This window comes from Pelophylax lessonae (assembly GCF_965119305.1).
Source record: "Pelophylax lessonae genome assembly, chromosome: 7".
NCBI classification, from domain to species: domain Eukaryota; kingdom Metazoa; phylum Chordata; class Amphibia; order Anura; family Ranidae; genus Pelophylax; species Pelophylax lessonae.
In genome coordinates, this window is record NC_138774.1 from 175,023,460 (window position 1) to 175,045,084 (window position 21,625).

The window sequence follows — 21,625 nt, forward strand, 5'->3', positions numbered from 1 at the left end:
AGTCTATCCCTACTTGATACCCATCTGAAGCAAATAAGTTGACCACAGGACATGGCTCCTTGTCCTTAGTCTGCTTGTCTTCAGCAAACTGTTTGCCGGCTTTCTTGTGCATCATCTTTAGAAGAGGCTTCCTTATGGGATGACAGCCATGCAGACCAATTTGATGCAGTGTGCAGCGTATGGTCTGAGTACTGATAGGCTGACCCCCCCCCCCCCCCACCCCTTCAACCTCTGCAGAAATGCTGGGAGCATTCATATGTCTATTTTCCAAAGACAACCTCTGGATATGACGCTGAGCACATGCACTCAATTTCTTTGGTCCGACCATGGCGAGGCCTGTTCTGATTGGAACCTGTCCTGTTAAACTGCTGTATGGTCTTGGCGGCCACCATGTTACAGCTCGGTTTTAAGGTCTTGGCAATCTTCTTATAGCCTAGGCCATCTTTATGTAGAGCAACAATTCTTTCTTCAGATTCTCAGAGAGTTCTTTGCCATGAGGTGCCATGTTGATCTTCCAGTGACCAGTATGAGAGAGTGAGAGCGATAACACCAAATTGAACAGACCTGCTCCCCATTCACACCTGAGACCTTGTAACTCTAACAAGCCACATGACACTTGGGAGGGAAAATGGTTAATTGGGCCCAATTTGGACATGTACACTTAGGGGTGTACTCACTTTTGTTGCCAGCGGTCTAGACATTAATGGCTGTGTGTGGAGTTGTTTTAAGGGGACAGCAATTTTACACTGTTATACAAGCTGTACACTCACTACTTTACATTGTAGCAAAGTGTAATTTCTTCAGTGTTGTCACATGAAAAGATATAATAAAATATTATAAATATGCAAAGTCCCTTGCAATATTAAAGGTTTTGTATAGACTTTATGCAAATTTACCCCCAAACCTCTGGATCATTTCCTAGAAATACATTTTTTCTTTACCTTGTTCATGTAGTGATAAACAGCTTTTTTAATCCCCTGTGACCTTATAACCAGGCTTGTAAAATTTTTACAGGGACTCACTATCTGTTAAAATAGGCACGCCTCCGGAACTACATTTCCAAAGAGCAATTACCCTACAGACAGTGCATGGGCAGGCTATTGTATGTCAAGGCAACAGCATTGGTATACTGGGAAAGAAACCAATATATGCACGAGAGAGACAGAGAGGAGTCGAGATTGGTGATGTTGTGTAGTCCAGCAGGCAGGGCTGACAACACTGCTTGGGATTTCAGAGCAAAAAAGACACTGTTTTGTCATCTCAAACAGGAAGTTAGGAGCACACTGGATTTCTGGCGAATAACAGTTATTTTCTGTACTTGCTGAAGACAGTTTTACAGGGATAAAACATGAAAGAATGTGCATGTATTGTAGAGAAGTAATGATTATGCTTTTTGGTATTTTGCCTTTGCTTTGCTGTCTCAGGATTGTGTCAGGCAGTTGTGCACAATTAAAAAAAAGCTTAAATTTCACTGACGCTGACTGAGGAAACATAAGACGTACCTGCTGTTTGTTCTCTTTTGAATATGGTAACATTGTGGAGACGTGAAACATGATTTCATGTCCTTGGTAAACAGTATAGACAGAATGCGTTCCCGTTGTATCATCTAAAAAGGAAAAAGGAAATAAAAGATCTGTCAAACAAATCTTTACCCTTTAGTTTTTTAAGCCTCCGACATATTCCACATTTATTGGCTATTCTTCCATGAGGACCAAAAAGCAAAATGTACAGTAGTGGGCCCCTGCACAGAGCCACAGAGCAGACAGTAGGCTTGTTTTTCCTTGGTAAGTATAGGATGAATACACTGCTCCCGTGCATATTTTCTAGGAAAAGAAATGAAAAGCTGAGGTCTGTGGGTACTTATTTCCCTGACGCCAACCCAGGTGAAGCTGTTTGTACCAGATGATATAAAGGGGTACTTACTTTTGGTGTCCAGTCCACCCCTGTAACCGATCCAGCTCTTTAGCGTGATGGTGTCTCCTAGCAAATTTAATAACTTCTGGAAACTTTCACTTCCTGCTTCTGTAGGAAAAAAATGAGAAATGTAGTATTCATCTCATATATTAAAAACATTTATGAAAAAGAAATGTCTGAACTACAGTTTTCTTAGGGCTCTTTCACACTGGTGGCTGAGGGGAGGTAAAAACAGGAAGCTGTAAAGTTTGACAGGCAGCGCTATATGTCAAATTTTTCTACTGAGAACAATAAGGGCCACGCTGCATCTGTAGGCCAAGCTCTCGGCTTGCAGTTGCGTTGCGATTCCATAATGTAAAATTGCAGACTCACAATTAAAAAAAAAAAAAGTGAAATAAAAGAAAAAAAAACAAAAACAGGTGTCCGTAGGTGTCAGTAATGCCTCCTGAAGCTTGCCAGCCACTGCTGTACCACCTTCTAAAAAGCATCTACCACAAATTGCTTTTCAAAAGGCAGTAAGCTTACCACCTGTCTGAAAGAGTCTTAACTAACAAAGCCACCAACCCAGTCAACAACCAGTCTTTGTGCTTGGAAGAGGCAGATGCCCAGAATCCCAGAAAGTGGGAATGCTATTATTGCCATTACAGTATCACTTTTACCTGCAAAAAGAGTTCCATTGTGAAGCAATATCTTCTGTAATGCAACCAGGGCTTTTTTCAGCAGGAGCATAGGGGAGCGCGGTGTCGGCACTTCCAGCAATGATGTATGTAATAGCAAGGTGTGCTGGGTTGTGCCTAGCTGCTGGAGGATCTATTAATGCTGGATAAGATATATTTTTGAGGGGGGTATTGTTACTGGGGAAGTCTATTGCTGCGGCTGGGGGATCTATTGTCTCTGAAAGTGATCTATTTTTGCAGGGGAGGTCTATTGTTGCTGGTGGGCAACTTATTGTTGCTGGGGTTGGTCTTATGTTGCTGGGGGGATCTACTATTGAGTGGGGAAGGCTATTGTACCTGGCTGCTAAAAGGTCTATTGATGTTGTCTGTAAGGAGATCTGATGTTGCTGCTGGTGTCTATTGTCCCTGGGGGGGGGGGGGGGGGGTGGAACTAAGGAACAGGCCAGAGACAAGGGGGAGTTTCTGCACCTATTCTCTAAGAAAAAAAGTCTGCATTTACAAAGAGTTAAAATGCTAATATCAGAAAAAAAATTAATATTGTGCTATAATATGAACTGTAAAAATTAAGGAAAAGGTTCATAAGTTGTTGAATAGTAACTCTTAGAACTACAAAGCATGGGGCTGAAGCCTTGAACACACACACCATTTTTATAGTCTGATTGTTAAACTATTCAGACAATGACAATACCAGAATATTCAGGGATTTAGCTAACAGGTCAGTAGGCCATAGAAGATAGAAGTCAGGATGTCTTATTTCTCCAGGGAAAGGAAACATTTTACTAGTAGCTGAACACAGCGTAGGTCTGCGATTTATATCAAAGATTGCACTTGCCCTAAAATTTATACAACATAGACAAACTGCCCAGGGGGGCACTTACCATTACTAAACATTTCATCATCTGTCAACTGGCCGTCTTTGGCATAAAGAACTCCAAATTTAAAATTCACAGAACCCTGGATGGAAGAGGAAAAGGGAGCAGAAGAGGAAGAGAGGAGGAAGATAGAGAGGAAAAGGAAGCAGACAGAAATGGAGAGGATTCAGCAGAGGAGAACAGAGGGAAGACAGACAGAAACAGGGTGGAAATAGAATGCGGACAATGAAGGAAAGAAGAGTGATACGCAGAGAGGAAAAGGCCAGGAAGAAGAAAGCAAGGCAGAGAGGAATGGGACAGGAAGAGTGGAAGAGAGGAAGTGGAAAAAAAGAAGAAAGGGAAGGGAAGAAAAATATAAGAGACAGGAAAATGATAGGTATAAGGAAGAGGAAAAAGAGAGAAAGGCAAAAGGAAAGAAGAGGGCAAGCAGAGAGAAATGGGACAGGAAGAGTGGAAGACAGGAGAAGCAGTAGAAGTGAGGAGAGGAAAGAATTAAAGAAGGGAAGGGAAGGGAAAAGAAAGAAAGGTAAGAATATAAGAGACAGGAAATGATATGTACAAAGAAGAAGAAAAAAAATAGAGAGGAAAGCATAGAAAAAGAAGAGAGGGAGGGAGTGAGGAAGAGGACAAGCAGTGGAAAGTAATAAAAAGAAGCAGCAGAAAAGGGAAGAGAAGATCAAAGTAGGAGTTTATAGGAGGAGTGTGTATGTACGTGTGTTTGTATATGAGGGATAGGGTGGATAAGAAGAGAGAAGAGATGAAGACAGGAAGCGCAGAGGAGAAAAGAAGAGATGAGAGTTAAAGGATAGGAAAAGGATAAGGGCAAAGAAGAGGGAGAGGATAAGGAAGAAGAAAAGAAAGAGATTGGAGGGGGAAAAGGAAGGAGACATCAGGGGAATTGAAGAAGAAAGAACATAGATGAACATCTTTCATTGTTTTAATGTCACACAGAGAGCGATTCATCAATAAAGTACCTCTTCCCATGAAATGACGTCAATCCCACGAGTGAGTGGTCCCCATTTAAAACTCATATTTCTTAAAATATCGTCTTAATAACTTATTTAACAATTCAATTTTCAGGAAAGTAACATTATTTATTCAAAACGAAAGTGTCGCCTAAGAGCCCAGGACTAGGCTGCCAACTTAATTTTTATGCTTGATGAACATTTTCTAAGAAACTTCTGACATGTAAAAAAATGTTGCAATCATGGTGCTAAAACATCAGTCTGACCAAATTATCAATTTTGCAACACTGATTAGTAACATTTTGTGATGATAAAATGTGATATATGTAAGAGAATAGCTAAGCAGCTGAGATCACAATGCAGAGTGCTGTCCAGCACACAACCAACATACAGCATGTGTACATGTAATATACATCCTGTGTTAGGGAGGTAAGCATAATATACCGTAAGCATCCCAACAGTACCCCAGTATGTAAATCACACATATTCAAATAAAGGAAAAACAAATTCATGCCTTTAACATTTGTTTTTTTTCAGGGCCTTTTGCAAATAATAATAATAAAGGAAACCTGCCGAGAGAAAAATAAGTACGCCGTCACTGCTGGCCTTTCCGGAAAAAAAATAGTTGCATGGCCGTCATTTTGTTCAGCTGGCTTCATAACGTTTGAAATGACTGATCCAGAAAAAATATGTGACTTGGGACCTTACTGGCTACATGCTTGCTACAGGTCTGTGACTAATGAAATATTGAAGTCAGAAAGCTAGGCAAATGCAGTCTGCATATTTCCTTAATAACAGGTTCCATTGAATTAAGCTGTTTTTTAATAGATTTTAACATTTTCGGTAAACTTGAGGCCAGCTTGGCACCCTGACTTGGTCAGTTCATACCTACAGTGGGTATAGAAAAAAATCATACCCCTTTAAAATAATCATATTTTGTTGCTTTGCAGCCTGAAATTAAGACAGACACAGTTTTTGTTTTATCCAGCTGTATTTACTAGTGCAACTTATAACATCCAAGTGAAAGACAGAACACCAACATGTCAGAAAAAAAAAAAAAATCAAACACAGTATCATTGAGTTGGAGAAAAGATTAACCCCTTGTATCAGTATTTTGTTGGACCACCTTTAATTACAGTCTTTAGTCTGTTGGGATATGTCTCTACTAACTTTGGCACATCTAGACTTTGCAATATTTGCCCACTCTTCTTTGTAGAACAACTCAAGTTCAGTCAAATTTGATTGTGACCATTTGTGGATTGCAGTCTTCAAGTTATTCCATAGATTTTCAAAGGGGTTTAAGTCTGGGCTCCGACTAGGCCATGCAAGGACATTTACCTTTTTCTAATTGAATTTTGGTCTCATCTGACCACCTTAAACACACCTTGATGATTCTGAGGCCACATGGAAAAGTTTTTATGGTCAGATGAGACTAAAATTGAATTATTTGGCCTCAACATTAAACAATGTACCTTGCTGAAATCCAATTCGGCTCACCATCCAAATACCACCATTTCTACAGTAAAGTATGGAGGTGGTAATATCCTGTTCTTGGGTGTTTTTCTGCATCAGGGACTGGAGAAATTGTCAGAATAGAAGAAAAATGGATGGGGCAAAATACCCTCAAATTCTTGAGGAAACTCTGCTGCCCTCTGCCAGAAAGTTGTCAATGGGCAACTGTCAAGCTGATACTTGTATGTGTATGTGATTTTGTGCTTAAGGGCTGCCCTGCCGCAGTACATGTACGTGGGACGGTCCTTAAGTGGTTAAAGCATGATCAGTAGCATAGTGCTGTTGCATTGTCATTTGTCCCTTTATTTTATCTAAAATATCTGATTGATCCTGCCAGTTCCTGAGTCCCCTTCTTTGTGCTGACCACAGTAATCATGGCTGCTGAGCCCTGACTACCGTGGTCAGCCTGCATGCCTCCATCATTCATAGTGTTCTGAGTGCCTCTTCCTCCTTGCCTATCAGCTCCTGTCTGTGTCTGCAGAGCCGATCCCCTCCGAGCCCCTGGCCTCTACTCCTGCCTCTATTCCAATGCATTACATAACACAATGCCTTGTATCTTCAATGTTTTAGCAAGATATTTAGTGCAGTATGTCAGCTTTTTAAAATGATAATCCTAAATACCTTTTTGTACAACTCCTCTGTCACATGATCTCCCTCTGCTGGCTGGCATCACTGTGGAATATCTGCCCCTCCCACTGCTGTTCTTAGATGAGGAAGCAGAGCAGAGGGAGATCATGTGACTGCACAGAGAAGCTGTGAAAAAAGGTATTTAGGATTATAATTTAAAAGAAACACACACACTGCACTTTATATCTTGCAAAAACAGAGATGATACAAGTAATTGTGTTATGTGACTTTATAACCTCATAAAACCCCATTGAAAATCTGTGGAATGACTTGAAGACTGCAGTCCACAAACGGTCACCATCAAATATGACAGAACTTGAGCAGTTCTTCAAAGAAGAGTGAGCAAATATTGCAAAGTCTAGATGTGCAAAGGACATATCCACACAGATTAACCGGTTGCCGACTGCTCACAGTATATTTACTGCGGCAGTCAGCCCCGGCCAGGCAGAGTGACGTAGGTCTACGTCGCTCGCCTGTGACTCCTTTTAGAGCCAATAGCGGGCGAGCGCGCGCCCGCTGAGGCGCGCGCCCGCCTCGGCTCGTTCACAGAGGAGTGCGGGACCCGATGTCCGCCGGTCACACTACGATCGCCGGTACAGCGGGAGAAAGACAGAGCGGCTTATGTAAATAAGCCGCTTGTCATTCTCCCCTGTGTAAAAATGAAGATCAGACGGTTCTACTATGTAGAACCGTTGATCTTTGTTTTTACACTAGGAGACCTGTCCCCCTACAGTTAGAATCACGCCCCTAGGACACACTTAACCCCTCCCTGTCCAATACAGTTAACCCCTTCCCTGCCAGTGTCATTTTTGCAGTAACAGTGCATATATATAGCACTGATTACTGCAGTAATGTCACTGGTACCCCCAAAAGTGTCAAAAATGTCAGTCAAGGGTCCGATCTGTCCGCCGCAATGTCGCAGTACCGCAAAAAAAATCGCAGATCGCCGCCATTACTCGTTAAAAAAAACCACCAAAAATGACAAAAATCTTTCCCTTTGTTAGTAAACGCGATAACTTTTGCGCAAACCAATCAAAATACACTTTTTGCGATTTTTTTTACCAAACATATGTAGCATAAAACAATTTGGCCGAAAATGTTAAAAAATTTTGATTTTTACATTTTTTTGGGGGGGAATTTCATATAAAAAAAAGTGAAAAATATTGTTATTTTTGCAAAAATTACGAACTTTTTTTGTTTATAGCGCATGATCAAAAAATCGCACAGGTGATCAAATACCACCAAAAGAAAGCTCTGTTTGTGGGAAAAAAAGGACGTGAAATTAGTTTAGGTCGCACGACCGCGCAATTGTCCGTCAAAGTCACGCAGTAAAAAATCGCAAAAAACCCCCTGGTCAGGAAGGGGGTAAAATCTTCCGGGGCTTAAGTGGTTAAAGGCTGTAATTAAAGCAAAAGGTGGTTCAACAAAATACTGAAATAAGGGGCACCTTTTTCCGCATTTTTTAATTTTGTTTCTGACACGTTGGTGTTCTATCAGTTGCAGTAGTAAATACAGCTGGATTATTCTTTCCTATATCCACTGTAAGTGTTATGGTGCTTTACAAAGAACCCTATTTTCTGCATATTTGGTTGCCAGTAGTATGCATGTTCAACAGGGACACAAATGCACCCAAAACGCAGAGGTGTGCATGTACTCTAATAATTATTTTGTACATGAACAAATGCTGTCAAACTTCCCATCAGCAAGATCACCCTTTAAAATCAGAAGACCAGACATGGCAAAGCAAAACGTACCTCCTGCTCTTCTAGAACCAGCAGATCCTGCAGAGAGATAACACAAGCATCAATAAGAGCAGATGTGCAAAGAGAGACAACACAAGCATCACTAAGGCCTGGTTCACACTAGTGCTATTTCAGATGCGACTTGGGTCGCACAGAATCATGTAACAATGGAAGTTACATTGATTTCAATGGTGCCTGTTCACATTAATGCAAAACAACTGCTATGCGGGTTTGAGGAAAGTACATGTGCCACTTCGGTGCGATGCAGTGCAATTTTGTGGCCCATAGACTTCAATGGAAATGCACCAAAAACACATGAAAAACGAATGTTGATGCAATTTTCAGTTTCAAGAGTTTTGTACAGTCTCCTTAAAAAAAAAAAAAATTAATCCATATGAAAAATGCATCAAAAACACACTACAAAATCACACTGAAAATTGGATTAAGTCACCACTGCACTGAACCTAGCCTAAGAGCAGGACTGCAAAGGTAGCTGTTATTGTGCAATGGTATGAATGATGACTAAAGACAATCTCCGGCATCCTTTAAACTCTATCTGAAGTTGAAAGTCGCATGCTTTTGTAATCCAATCAGCTGTGGGCCAGTTCATTCAATGCCCCACAGCACATGTAAAACAAATGAGAGGGATGCTGGTGATGTCAGTGTCCTTATATGGAAACATGCCCATATATAGTCAAACATGGACACTGACGTCATCAGCATCCCTCCCCTTCATGCTGCAAGGGTGGTGAATGACCCAGCCTGCAGCTATTTGGACTATAAAAGAATGAGACTTTCGGATCCAGACTGCAGTTGTGGGGGTGCAGTTAAAAATGTCAGTGGGGGGCCAAGGGTGCAAGGTCAGCAGAGCAGTGTATAGGCATAGGTAGGGCAGTGTACAGGGGATACGTAAGGCACAGAATAGGGTCAGCAGGTGTAGAGTAGGGTACAAAGGCCATTAGTTTGTAGGGCAATGTACAGCGGATTATCAGGTAAGGGCAGTATACAGCGGGCAGTAGGGAAAAGTACAGGGAGTCAGCAGTGCAGTGTGCAGGGGGTCAGCAGGGCAGAGGACAGGTAGTTAGCAGGGCAGTATACAGGGCGCAGTGGCGTAGCGTGGGGGGTGCAGGGGGGGCGGGCCGCACCGGGCGCAACATCTGGGGGGGCGCATCCGCAGTGTCACTCTGTCTGTCTGACTCTGACATACACAGTTCACATACTGTCTGCGGCTGCCTCCATCTTTAGGCTGGGAGATGTCCAGCGCAACCGCCCTATGGCTAAAAATGGCGGGTCGGGGCTGGACTGTGCCTCACCTGTCCATTGGTGTAGGGTGGGGTGGCGTTGCAAGCCAAGCCCCGCCTATACCGCCTCTCCTCACTGCTCAGTCAGTTTAGCAGCGAGTGAGTCAGCAGCCTGGCGCTGTCAGAGTGGGTTTTTTTTTAAATCACCTGATCAGAGCCAGAGGCTCTAATAGGCTTCAAAAAATGGTGGACCCAGGGCGCAGAGCAGTGCGCCCAAGCCCACCCATTGTGTGACAATAGCGAATGAAAACTCGCTATTGTCACACGGATCCTCCTCCTGGCCAATCAGGGAGCGGGTCCGAGACCCGCTTCCTGATTGGCCGAAAGGCAAACGCATGCCATTGGCCAAGGAGGAGGCGGGAGGACTCGAGGAAATGCGGGCAACAGAGGAGAAGCCGCCGCTGCAGGTAAGTCTCTCTGCATTTAAAGGGGACACGACGATCTCTTTGCATTGAAAGGGGACACGCTGGTCATTCTGCATGGAACAGGGGCACGTTGGTCTCTCTGCATTGAAAGGGGGCATGCTGGTCATTCTGCATTGAAAAGAGGCACGCTGGTCATTCTGCATTGAAAGGGGTCACGCTGGTCTCTGCAATGAAAGGGGACATGCTGGTCATTCTGCATTGAAAGGGGGCATGCTGGTCTCTCTGCATTAAAAGGGGGCACACTGGTCATTCTGCATTTAATAAGGGCACGCTGGTCTCTCTGCATTGAATGGGGGCACGCTGGTCATTCTGCATTAAAAGGGGGCAGGCTGGTCATTCTGCATTGAAAGGGGGCACACTGGTCATTCTGCATTGAAAGGGGGCACACTGGTCTCTCTGCATTGAAAGGGGTCACGCTGGTCTCTCTGCATTGAAAGGGGGCACGCTGGTCATTCTGCATTGAAAGGGGGCACGCTGGTCATTCTGCATTGAAAGGGGGCACAGCACGCTAGTCTCTCTGCATTGAAAGGGGGCACGTTGGTCATTCTGCATTGAAAGGGGGCACGCTGGTCATTCTGCATTGAAAGGGGGGCACGCTGGTCACTCTGCATTGAAAGGGGTCACGCTGGTCTCTCTGCATTGAAAGGGGGCACGCTGGTCATTCTGCATTGAAAGGGGGCACGCTGGTCATTCTGCATTGAAAGGGGGCACAGCACGCTAGTCTCTCTGCATTGAAAGGGGGCACGTTGGTCATTCTGCATTGAAAGGGGGCATGGCACGCTGGTCACTCTGCATTGAAAGGGGGCACGCTGGTCTCACTGCATTGAAAGGGGGCACGCTGGTCTCACTGCAATAAAAGGGGGCACGCTGGTCATTCAAACTTGTATTTAGATGCATTTTACTTTAATTACATCAGTATTTTCATAACAAACAATACATGTGCTTAAGGGGTAAGGGTTTCTTTAACTAATCTAGTGGAAGAGACTCGAGTGCTAAAATCCCGCGGGTTAGGGGGCGCAAATTACTTGCCTTGCCCCGGGTGCTGACAACCCACGCTACGCCACTGACAGGGCGTCAGCAGGGCAAAAGACATGGTCAGCTGGGTGGAGACTGGAGAGCAAGGGTTATCAGGGCAGAAGCCAGGGGTCAGTAGGACAGAGCACAGGGGGTCAGCAGCGCAGTGTACAGGGGTCACAAGGGCAGATGACAGGGATCAGCAAGGCAGAGAAGAATAGTCTGCTAGGCAATCTACAGAGGTTGGCAGAGCAGAGGACTGGGTTAGTATGGCAGGGAAGGGTTTGCAGGGCAGTGTATCGGGGCCAGCAGGACAGAGGACAGGGATAGGCAGGACATAGGACAGAAGTCAGCAGGGCAGAGGACAGGGGTCAGCAGGACAGGGGACAGGGATGAGGACAGGGGTCAGCAGGATGGAGAACAGGGGTCAGCAGGACAAATGACAGGGGTCAGCAAGCGGAGGACAGGGGTTTGCAGGGCAGTGTACAGGGGTCAAAAGAGCAGGGTACAGGGGGTCAAATCCCCCCATTCCCCATCTTAGCCAAAATCCCCCCACCCTTTTCTAGTAAAAATTCCCCCTCCTAGCACATATACCCCCCATTCCTCTTCCTAGCACAAATCCTCCCCCCTAATATACCCTTCTTAGCACAAATAGCCACCCCTCTCCCTTCCTCCACAAATTTGTCATTCCAAAGCACAAATGATTATTACCCCTCCTTTGCCCCCATTGTGTTATCAGTACAAGTCCCCCACCTGTAAGTTTCACCACCCCCCTACCCCCCAAAATTACAGGCCCCGGCAGGAAATCCAACAGGGGAGGTATGGGCTGTGCTGTGCATCTGTCATAACACACAGGATCACATGACACAGGATCGCTCTTACATGTTGGGCTGTTGGGTTTGATTACCTGCCCCCTTACTCCTCCAATGGCTGCTCATCTCCCAGCAGCAGGAAATGTGGGTACGGGGTGGGTAATCAAACTGTGTACATCCAATCTAGTTGTCCTGTATCCCATTCTGCATTGAGGAGGGTGAGAGCACATCACAACCCACACCACCTCCCAGCTATCTCCTGTCTGCCTCTGTCTCTTTTCAGCTGACTTTTTCACTTTAGTTCTCTGCAGCAGACTGCCCTCTCCTCCCCAGAATGTCCACAGAGTGGCTGACCTGGGGGGGCAACTAAAATCTGTGGGGGCGCAGCCCACCCCAGCAGCCCCTTAGATAGCCATGGTTAGGATGGAGGCGAGTTCTACCTTAGCTCATCTATAATTGGTGACATGCTCACAGTCCAGCAATGGGGAGGGAAGTCCTACAATCACGGAAAGAACACTAGTAGATATTTTATATATATATACAACATACATATACATATTTACACATACATACATACATACATACATACACACACACACACTTTTTTACTTACAGTCCCAACTTTTCTTTAGATTGGGCTGTACATACACCATATGATTGATATAAAGACACAATGATTGCGTTACATGTATAGAGATAAGATTGCAGACAGAGACGTGTAATACAAAGATCTGCCCAGGTAAAACACTTTCTTACCTTTTGAATCTCTGGATTAAGAATTTCACGAGGACTCTTCTCAAACCTGTCCAAATTCATGGCACTTTAACAGAAATATTAGTAAAATTAGCCCTACACATCTTGGCCAGAGTATACACCGTCACATATGTCACACACCGACCTGACACACTGCAACAATATTTACCTTAATATAGATTTCACCGATAATGTTTTTGTTGGGCTATATGGAAGGCAGATTTTCTGTGTACCCTGACAAACAAGAGAAAGCACTTTAATAAAGGGATTCATTAGCACATAATGGAGCTAGTATATAAAAAAAGTCTTATTCTTCGCTGTGCAAAATGTATCGAGTTTTCCTCCACTGTCACTTCACTGGGATTTTCACCCCCAAGTTTTATGTAAATCTGTCCAAACGCACTACAATATATATGCAGGACTTTTATTCTCAGAAAATAGGTGCAGGAAATCAACCACCGCATTAAATAGTGGGTGTAGTCAAATTTCAATAACAGTGGGAGGGTCTTAAAAGGGCCTTTAATACCAGGAGTGTGGGGGAGGGGAACTAACACAGAGTGCAGAGTTCTGGGTGCCTTAGGTACAGAGTTCAGGGGTGCGCTGTGTGAAGAGTGCAGCACACACATCATCTTCCACATGTCTTACTTTTCTTGCTATTTTAAACTGAAGCACCCAGCTAGCTCTAGTACTTTCCAGCACACTGTAGGTAGCTCTCTCACCTGCAGGGAGATCATCCAGTGGGGGTGTCAGCATCCGCACTGCACCCTAGGCACCTGCATCTCCCTTGTCCCCATCCTTCACTCAGTGAGAGCCGCTCAGGAGATCAGATCTATTGGAGCCACTGGGAGTCAAGCTGTCACTTGTAAACACAAAAGCTGGAATTTTGTGTTTACAAGTGATAGTAGTAAGCAGGGAGCCGGGGGCCTAAGCCAAAAGGTGGAGTTCTGCCAAGTTCAAGCTGAAAAAAAGCCCTGTATTTATGTACAATATTGTCTACAAATTCCAACATTAAAGCGGAGTTCCGGCCTCAAATACCTTTTTTAACTAAAGATACCCCTGTAATACTAATCCATTGCCCTTTACAGAACCGCTTTTCTCATACCTACAAGGTGTACAGTATTTGATTTTAGTCAAAATCTTACTTTTAAAAATGCTGTCTGAGCGTGGCCATCTTGGATGTGGGCATCTGAAGCCGCAGTGTAATCTGCTGTGTCCTTCTTCCTGATTTCAGGGAGTGTTCTGGGAGTTCTTCCTGATTCCAGCCTCCTGGGAGTGATGACAAACAGCTCCCAGGATGCAATGCAAAGGTGGAAGTGATTTCAGTGGCCGTGGCCACAGAGGGGGAAGAAGGAGGAAGTACAATCAAAGATGCCCTGAAAATAAGGTAAGGGGCCCCCGAAAAAAATTGAAAATGCCCAATTGTTGATCAGCATAGCGAGCACTCCAGGAATCACTAAAGTTGCAAAATAGGCCGGAACTCCGCTTTAAGGTCTAGTTTATACTTGTGGTTGGGGGCAGTTAAAACAGGAAGTTTAGCCCCTAAATTGTAAAGGCAGCTGTATGGAGTAGACACATGTGTGGGCTGCAAAACTTTGCCCATGCAGCAGAAATGACACAATAAACAAAAAAAATGCACAGGCACATGTATAGCAAAAATTACCCCCCCCCCCCCTGACATGTTCGTTGGCTTTTAGGGCTTAAAGTGGTTCTAAAGCCTAAATGTTTTTTACCTTTATGTACTCCCTGCATTAAGGTAAAAAAATGTTTAGGTAGCAGTAAGTCCCCTCAACCCCACTTATACACTGCTCAAAAAATTAAAGGAACACTTTTAAATCAGAGTATAGCATCAAGTCAGTTAAACTCCTGGGATATTGATTTGGTCAGTTAAGTAGCAAAGGAGGTTGTTAATCAGTTTCAGATGCTTTGGTGTTAATAAAATTAACAACAGGGGCACTAGATGAGAAACAATGAGACAACCTCAAAAACAGAATGGTTACAGGTGGTGGCCACTGGAATTTTTTCCCCTACTCGTCTTTTCTGACTGTTTTTCACTAGTTTTGCATTTGGCGAGGGTCAGTGTCACTACTGGTAGCATGAGGCAATACCTGGACCCTATAGAGGTTGCGCAAGCATTCCAACTCCTCCAGGATGGCACATCAATACGTGCCAATGCCAGAAAATTTGCTGTGTCACCCCCCACAGTCTCAAGAGCATGGAGGAAATTCCTAGAGACAGGCAGTTACTCTAGGAGAGCTGGACAGGGCCGGAGAAGGTCCTTAATCCATCAGCAGGACTGGTATCTGCTCCTTTGTGCCAGGTGGAACAGGATACTGCCAGAGCCCTAAAAGACGACCTCCAGCAGGCCACTGGTGTGAATGTCTCTGAACAAACAATCAGAAACAGACTTCAGGAAGGTGGTCTGAGGGCTCAAGGTCCTCAAGTGGGCCCTGTGCTCAATGCCTGGCCCCATGGAGCTCGATTGGCATTTGCCATTGAACACCAGAATTGGCAGTCCGCCACTGGCGCCCCGTGCTTTTCACAGATGAGAGTAGGTTCACCCTAAGCACATGTGACAGACTTGAAAGGGTCTGGAGTAGCCATAGAGAATAATATGCCGCCTGTAACATTGTTCAGCATGACCGGTTTGGTGGGTCAGTGATGGTCTGGGGAGGAATATCCATGGAGGGACGCACAGACCTATACTGGCACCCTGACTACCATTAGGTATTGGGATGAAATCCTTGGACCCATTGTCTGGCCCTACGCTGGTGCAGTGGGTCCTGGGATCCTCCTGGTGCATGACAATGCCGGCCTCAAGAGGCAAGAGTAGCCAGTTCCTGGAGCATGAAGTAATTGATACCATTAAATGGCCCCCACACTCGCCTGATCTAAATCCAATAGAACACCTCTGGGACATTATGTTTTGGTCCATCTGACACCACCAGGTTGCACCTCAGTCTGTTCAGGAACTCAGTGATGTCCTGGTCCAGATCTGGGAGGAAAAACCCCACGACATCATCCGTCCTCTCAAAAGGAGCATGCCCCAGCGTTGTCAGGCATGCATACAAGCACTTGGGGGCCATAAAAAACTAATGAGTACCTGAGTACTGAGTTTGAGTTGCTGCAATTCAATTTCAGCAAAATGGACTAGCCTGCTGCATAATTTTTCACTTTGATTTTCAGGGTTGTCTTTGAATTCAGTCCTCTCTGTAGGTCGATAATTTTCATTTCCATTAAACAATGTGCCGTGCTTTTGTTCCTTACACATTACCCAATCCATATCAGTATAGATATCCAGCATTCTTTTTTTTCCCCATTAAGATCTGGTATGTTCTCAAAGTGTTCCTTTAATTATTTTGAGCAGTGTACTTACCAGGGCCCTCACCTGATGCAGCGCTGTGCCTGTCTGTAGCAGCTGTCTCTGCTTTCACAGGCTTTGCTGAGGCTCTCACTGCTATCAGTCAAACTCAGTGGGGAGGGAGCATGGCCAAGCTGCGCTGTCTGTGTCTATCGATCAAGTCTGCAGGTGTGCCACCATAGGAAGCGGATTCCTATGGTGGCACACCAAGTAGAGAAACCAGGAGCACTGGTGGGGGACCCCAGCAGAGGAACATCAGGGCCGCTCTATGCAATTCTATTAAACATGGCGTGTAAGTATACCATTATTATTATAAATTAATATATAAATAAAAAATAAATGAACTTTACAATCACTTTAAATCAGGTGGTGAGCAGGCAACGAAAGGGAGGGGTATATAGAAGCGGCAATGTCCTCCCATTATGCAGCAGACTTTCCAACATACTAATGTCAGCTTTCCCAAGTAATAGTGGAAATTTGATGGATTAGCAAGGAGCTTTAAATTTCACTGATGCAAAGGCAGTCCGTCTCCTTCATTCCCTTGCCCCCACCTTAAATATCCCAGAGTGCCTCTACCAGCTGCACACTGAAGTTCCTTATCACACGAACAGCAGGAATACACACAGCATTCACCTACTGACACAAAAACAGAGGTCCAGCAACTCTTCAGCTGCACCATCTGTCTGAGGAGAAAGACAGAAGGCAGTACAGAGCCAAACACATACGGGGATAACAATCAGTCTGGGTAAACATCTCACATGGGCTGACAGTGGAGGCAAATGTCAGAGGACTTTTAACTTTTCTAGTAAATATTATTATACTCCGTCATCAATGGAAAGAAGAAGCTGACAGTCTGCCCTGTGTGTTAAGCATCAGTAATAATATATCCCACTTACTGTTTTCCGCCATAAGATTGCACGGTACTGTGGTATGCGCTGGTTATTTTGGTCGGAGAGGACCACAGATAGGAAAAATGGGTTTCGTTCCGCATCGGTTCCTATGTAGTTCTGGTGAACTGTTCAATGACATAAACGCATAACACAATTCACTAACATGAAAATTAAGATTTTAATCACTATCTCAATTAACACAAGAACAGTTTCTGAAATTTTGACAAAACTGAGTTTAATAGAACATTTGTTTAGCTCATTACATGAAAGTAAGGTTAATAGTATAACTTAGATTACAAAATCTTCAAATTTTACTCAAACTAGTTAATGCAAAAAGGAATACACCCTGCAACAAAAACTATTACATCTAGTATTTTGTATGAACTCCATGATTTGTAAGGACAGCACCAAGTCTTCTAGGCATGGAATGAACAAGTTGGTGACATATTGCAACATCTATCTTTTTTCTATTCTTCCAGAACAACCTCTGTTAGAGGCTTGATGCTGGATGAAGAGTGATGCTCAACTTGTCTCTTCAGAATTCCCCATAGATGTTCGATTGGGTTCAGATCATGAACTTGCATGGCGATTTTCTCCAACCCTTCTCATCAGAAGACCCTCGTGTCGTGGTGTTAACCTCCGTGGACGGCCTGGACATATCTGTGAAATGGTTGCAATTCCATCTTTATTAAACTTTTTATCACTTTTGCTACAGTATTCTGATAGATAAATAAAGCGTTGCTGATCTTCTTGTAGCCTTCACCTTTCTCGTGTAAAGAAATCATTTTCTTTCTCAGGCCTTGTGACATTTCTCTTCCATGTGGTGCCATTGCTGACAGCATGAAATGGAAAGGAGTTTTCTTTGTTAAGTAACACCTTTTTATAATCAACTGTGTGCTGAACACCTGTTTCATGAATAATTAGACTCACCTGTAGTTGAATTCTTGTTAGTTAGGATTTTGTTGTCTAAAATTTAGCTTTGCTCGTAAAGGCTCTTTCACACGGTCCGCATCCGTAGGCGAATCTGTGCTGCTCAGCAGGGGATCGTAAACACAGATCCCCGCTGACTTGGAAGGTGACAGCTCCCTCTCCGCTCTGTGTGCAGAGAGGGAGCTGTTAGAGCCCCATGTACCTCTATGGGGGAATCGGATGAGGAGGGGAGGCGGTCCGCTCTCATACGATCCCAGCTGATCCGATCCCCTGGACGGATGGAAAATAGGGTTTCCATCTGTCCGGATTTCACGGACAGGATCGGATGCGGATGGCAGCGGGTGTAAGAGGACATGTCTCGCTGACATCCGCTGCCCCATAGGGACAGCATTCAATCAGACCCGCCTAAAAAACTGACAGGCGGATCTGATCGGAGCGCTCCTGTGAAAGAGCCCTCAGACCTTCATTGGGGTGTATTCATTTTTGCAACATGGTCTTGAATAAGTCTGTTAGCAAAATAAGTTTTGTGTATGCAAATCAACAAATTGATTGCAATCAATGGCCCTTATTTGTGGGAGTATTTTGTAGTATACTGTCCCATAGAAAATGTTGATTCTGAAAGGAAAGTAAAGGTTTTCTGACAAATCTGTTGGGGTGCACTCGTTTATGCTGAGCACTTTATATACTGTATAAATATATATATATATATATATATATATATATATATATATATATATACTGTATGTGTGTGTGTTCTGTCTGTAATAGGGACAGTGCAGAAAAGTGAAAATTTGGCTGAAACATACACACCTTTCCCGAGGAAATATTTGAAGTACCATCGTGTGTGATACTCTGGGTTTTCCAGGTGTACGTCTGTTCTCCTCCATATACCCGGCGTGAATTCTGTATTCTGTAACACACAAAAGACATGGGTCAAAGCCAGAGATCTCATGACTCATAGTGTGGTCCTTGGCAATACACCTCTGTCTGTAACAGAAGCAATGTACATAATTATTGTATATAGATTATTAACAGAGCAATATGACCAATGATAGACACTCTGAACAGAACAATACAATTGATGAGGACTATAAACAGCAATATAAATTATATATGGTACTAGATTTAACAAAGACTAAGCAGCCTTCAAGGAGTAAAAATGTAGAAAAATACAATTAAAAACACACAATATATTACATAAATAAATACAAATAATACAAGTGCTTTGGGCTGGTATGTTTCTGTGATGTTTCAGGCACTAGGTGACTTTGAATGGCTGAAGGAAAGGAATCCTACAGAAGGAAGAGCGTCCCCCGGTGTATGGCAGTACATCTGCTTCCCTCTAATCCACTCTTACAAACATAAAAATGTCTCTTCACCCATTTCATTGCTCTAATGGATTTACATCACAAACAATAAAATTCTAGGATATCAAAGAGGAAGATGAAACAGGGCAAACAAGAAATGTATTGGTCTGTTTTATCTCTCTGAGATAGTTCTTCTCAGTGCAAAGAGCATCGCCTGACATCAGCACTCACATCAGTGAGATTACAGGGAGGGGTGCAATCTATAGCCCTCTCCTTACTGGCATAAAATGATCTCAAGACTGAATTATATGGTATTCTTGAACTTCAACTTTAAAAATGAATTCCAAACAAATACTCTTCAATGCCATAATGGTATATATTAAAAATACAGTGGGGGGGAAAGAATTATTTGATCTCCTGCAGATTTTGGAAGTTTGCTCACTTACAAAGAAATGAAGGGTCTATACTTTTTATCACAGGCATATTTTAAATGATAAAGACAGAATATTAACCAAAATCTAGAAAAAAAAAAAACATGATACAAATGTTATAGATTGAGATGTAGTTCAGTGAGTAAAAAAAGGATTTGATCCCCAAGCAACCAACAATAATTCTGGCTCCCACAGACTGGCTACAGTATGTGTTAACCACTTAAGCCCCGGAAGATTTTACCCCCTTCCTGACCAGGGGGTATTTTGCGATTCGGCACTGCGTGACTTTAACGGACAATTGCGCGGTCGTGCGATGCTGTACCTAAACGAATTTGACTTCCTTTTTTTCCCACAGAGCTTTCTTTTGGTGGTATTTGATCACCTGTGCGATTTTTTGATCATGTGCTATAAACAAAAAAAGCGTAAATTTTGCAAAAATAACAATATTTTTCAAATTTTTTATATGAAATTCCCCCCAAAGAAAATGTAAAAATCAAAATTTTTTAACATTTTCGGCCAATCTGTTTTATGCTACATAAGTTTGGTAAAAAAAAAAATCGCAAAAAGCGTATTTTGATTGGTTTATGCAAAAGTTATCACGTTTACTAACAAAGGGAAAGATTTTTGTCATTTTTGGTGTTTTTTTTTTTAACGAGTAATGGCGGCGATCTGCGATTTTTTTTGCGGGACTGCGACATTGCGGCGGACAGATCGGACCCTTGACTGACATTTTTGACACTTTTGGGGTTACCAGTGACATTACTGCAGTAATCAGTGCTATACATATGCACTGTTACTGCAAAAATGACACTGGCAGGGAAGGGGTTAACTGTATTGGAGAGGGAGGGGTTAAGTGTGTCCTAGGGGCGTGTTTCTAACTGTGAATGGACATGGCTACTACTGTAAAAACAGAGATCAACGGTCCTACATAGTAGAACCGTCTGATCTCCATTTTTACACAGGGGAGAATGACAGGCGGCTTGTTTACATTAGTCGCCTGCCTTTCTCCCTTCCCGGTGAACGATCGCGAGTGACCGGCGGACATCGGGTCCACTGGTCACACGCACTGACTTGTAAGGGATCGAGCCGGGGCGGGCGCGCGCTCGCCCGCTATTGGCTCACAAGCCAGTGACAGGCTAGTGACGTACCCATACGTCACTTTGCCTGGCCGGGGCTGATATGTACTTGCGGCGGTCGGCAAGTGGTTAAAGAAGGTGCTCCTAACGACAACTCGTTATGTGTATAAAAGACACCTGTTTACAGAATCTTTCTTCCATTCACATCGTCAGGAACAAGATTGTAAACCTGCACAAGGCTGGAATGGGCTACAAGACCCTCAGCAAGAAGCTTGGTGAGAAGGAGACAGTTGGTTGGAGGGATTAAGCTCTAATGAGCAGGGCCCTCTGATTCCTACTTTATTAAAGTGTATTGTACTTGTACTGTCTATATATATATAATATAATAATAATTATAAGCAAATAGAAGAAATACAAAATAACCATCATTTGCCCTCGGTCTTGAGCTCCATGCACGATTTTGCCTCATGGAGTAAGGATGATCATGGGAAAAGTGAGGGATCAGCCTAGAACTGTACGGGAGTAGCTTGTGAATGATCTCAAGAAAGTTGGGACTACAGTCACCAAACAAACCACCGATAACACAATACGTGGCCATGGATTGAAATCCTGCAGCGCCCGCAAGGTCCCCCTCCTCAAGAAGACACATGTACAGGGCCATCTGAAGTTTGCCAATGAACATCTAAATGATTCAGAGAAGGATTAGGAGAAAGTGCTGTGGTCAGATAAGACCAAAATTGAGCTCTTTGGCATTACCTCAACTCGCCGTGTTTGGAGAAAGAAAAATACTGGCTAAGAACACAATCCCTATATTCAAGCAGGGAGGTAAAAACATGCTTTGGGGCTGTTTCTCAGCTGAAGGTACAGGCCGACTTTGCTGCATTGAGGGGCCAATGGACGGGGCCATGTATTGTAAAATCGTGGATGAGAACCTTCTTCCCTCAGCCAGGACACTGAAGATGGGTCGTGGATGGGATTCCACCATGACAATGACCCAAAACATACCACCAAGGCAACAA

General features: G+C 43.7%; 1 protein-coding gene across 1 annotated transcript in view; it reads right to left on the bottom strand.

The window, feature by feature from the left end:
• Positions 1-21,625, bottom strand: part of GARNL3 (GTPase activating Rap/RanGAP domain like 3) — a 264,692-nt gene that overhangs the window by 78,349 nt on the left and 164,718 nt on the right. Inside the window, exons 5-12 of the mRNA XM_082263321.1 lie at positions 18,603-18,702; positions 16,869-16,987; positions 12,784-12,848; positions 12,618-12,681; positions 8,322-8,348; positions 3,470-3,545; positions 1,924-2,022; positions 1,503-1,606 (exon numbers count right to left, since the gene is read on the bottom strand). Coding sequence (XP_082119447.1) covers positions 1,503-1,606; positions 1,924-2,022; positions 3,470-3,545; positions 8,322-8,348; positions 12,618-12,681; positions 12,784-12,848; positions 16,869-16,987; positions 18,603-18,702 — 654 coding nt within the window. The remainder of the gene's footprint in view (positions 1-1,502; positions 1,607-1,923; positions 2,023-3,469; positions 3,546-8,321; positions 8,349-12,617; positions 12,682-12,783; positions 12,849-16,868; positions 16,988-18,602; positions 18,703-21,625) is intronic.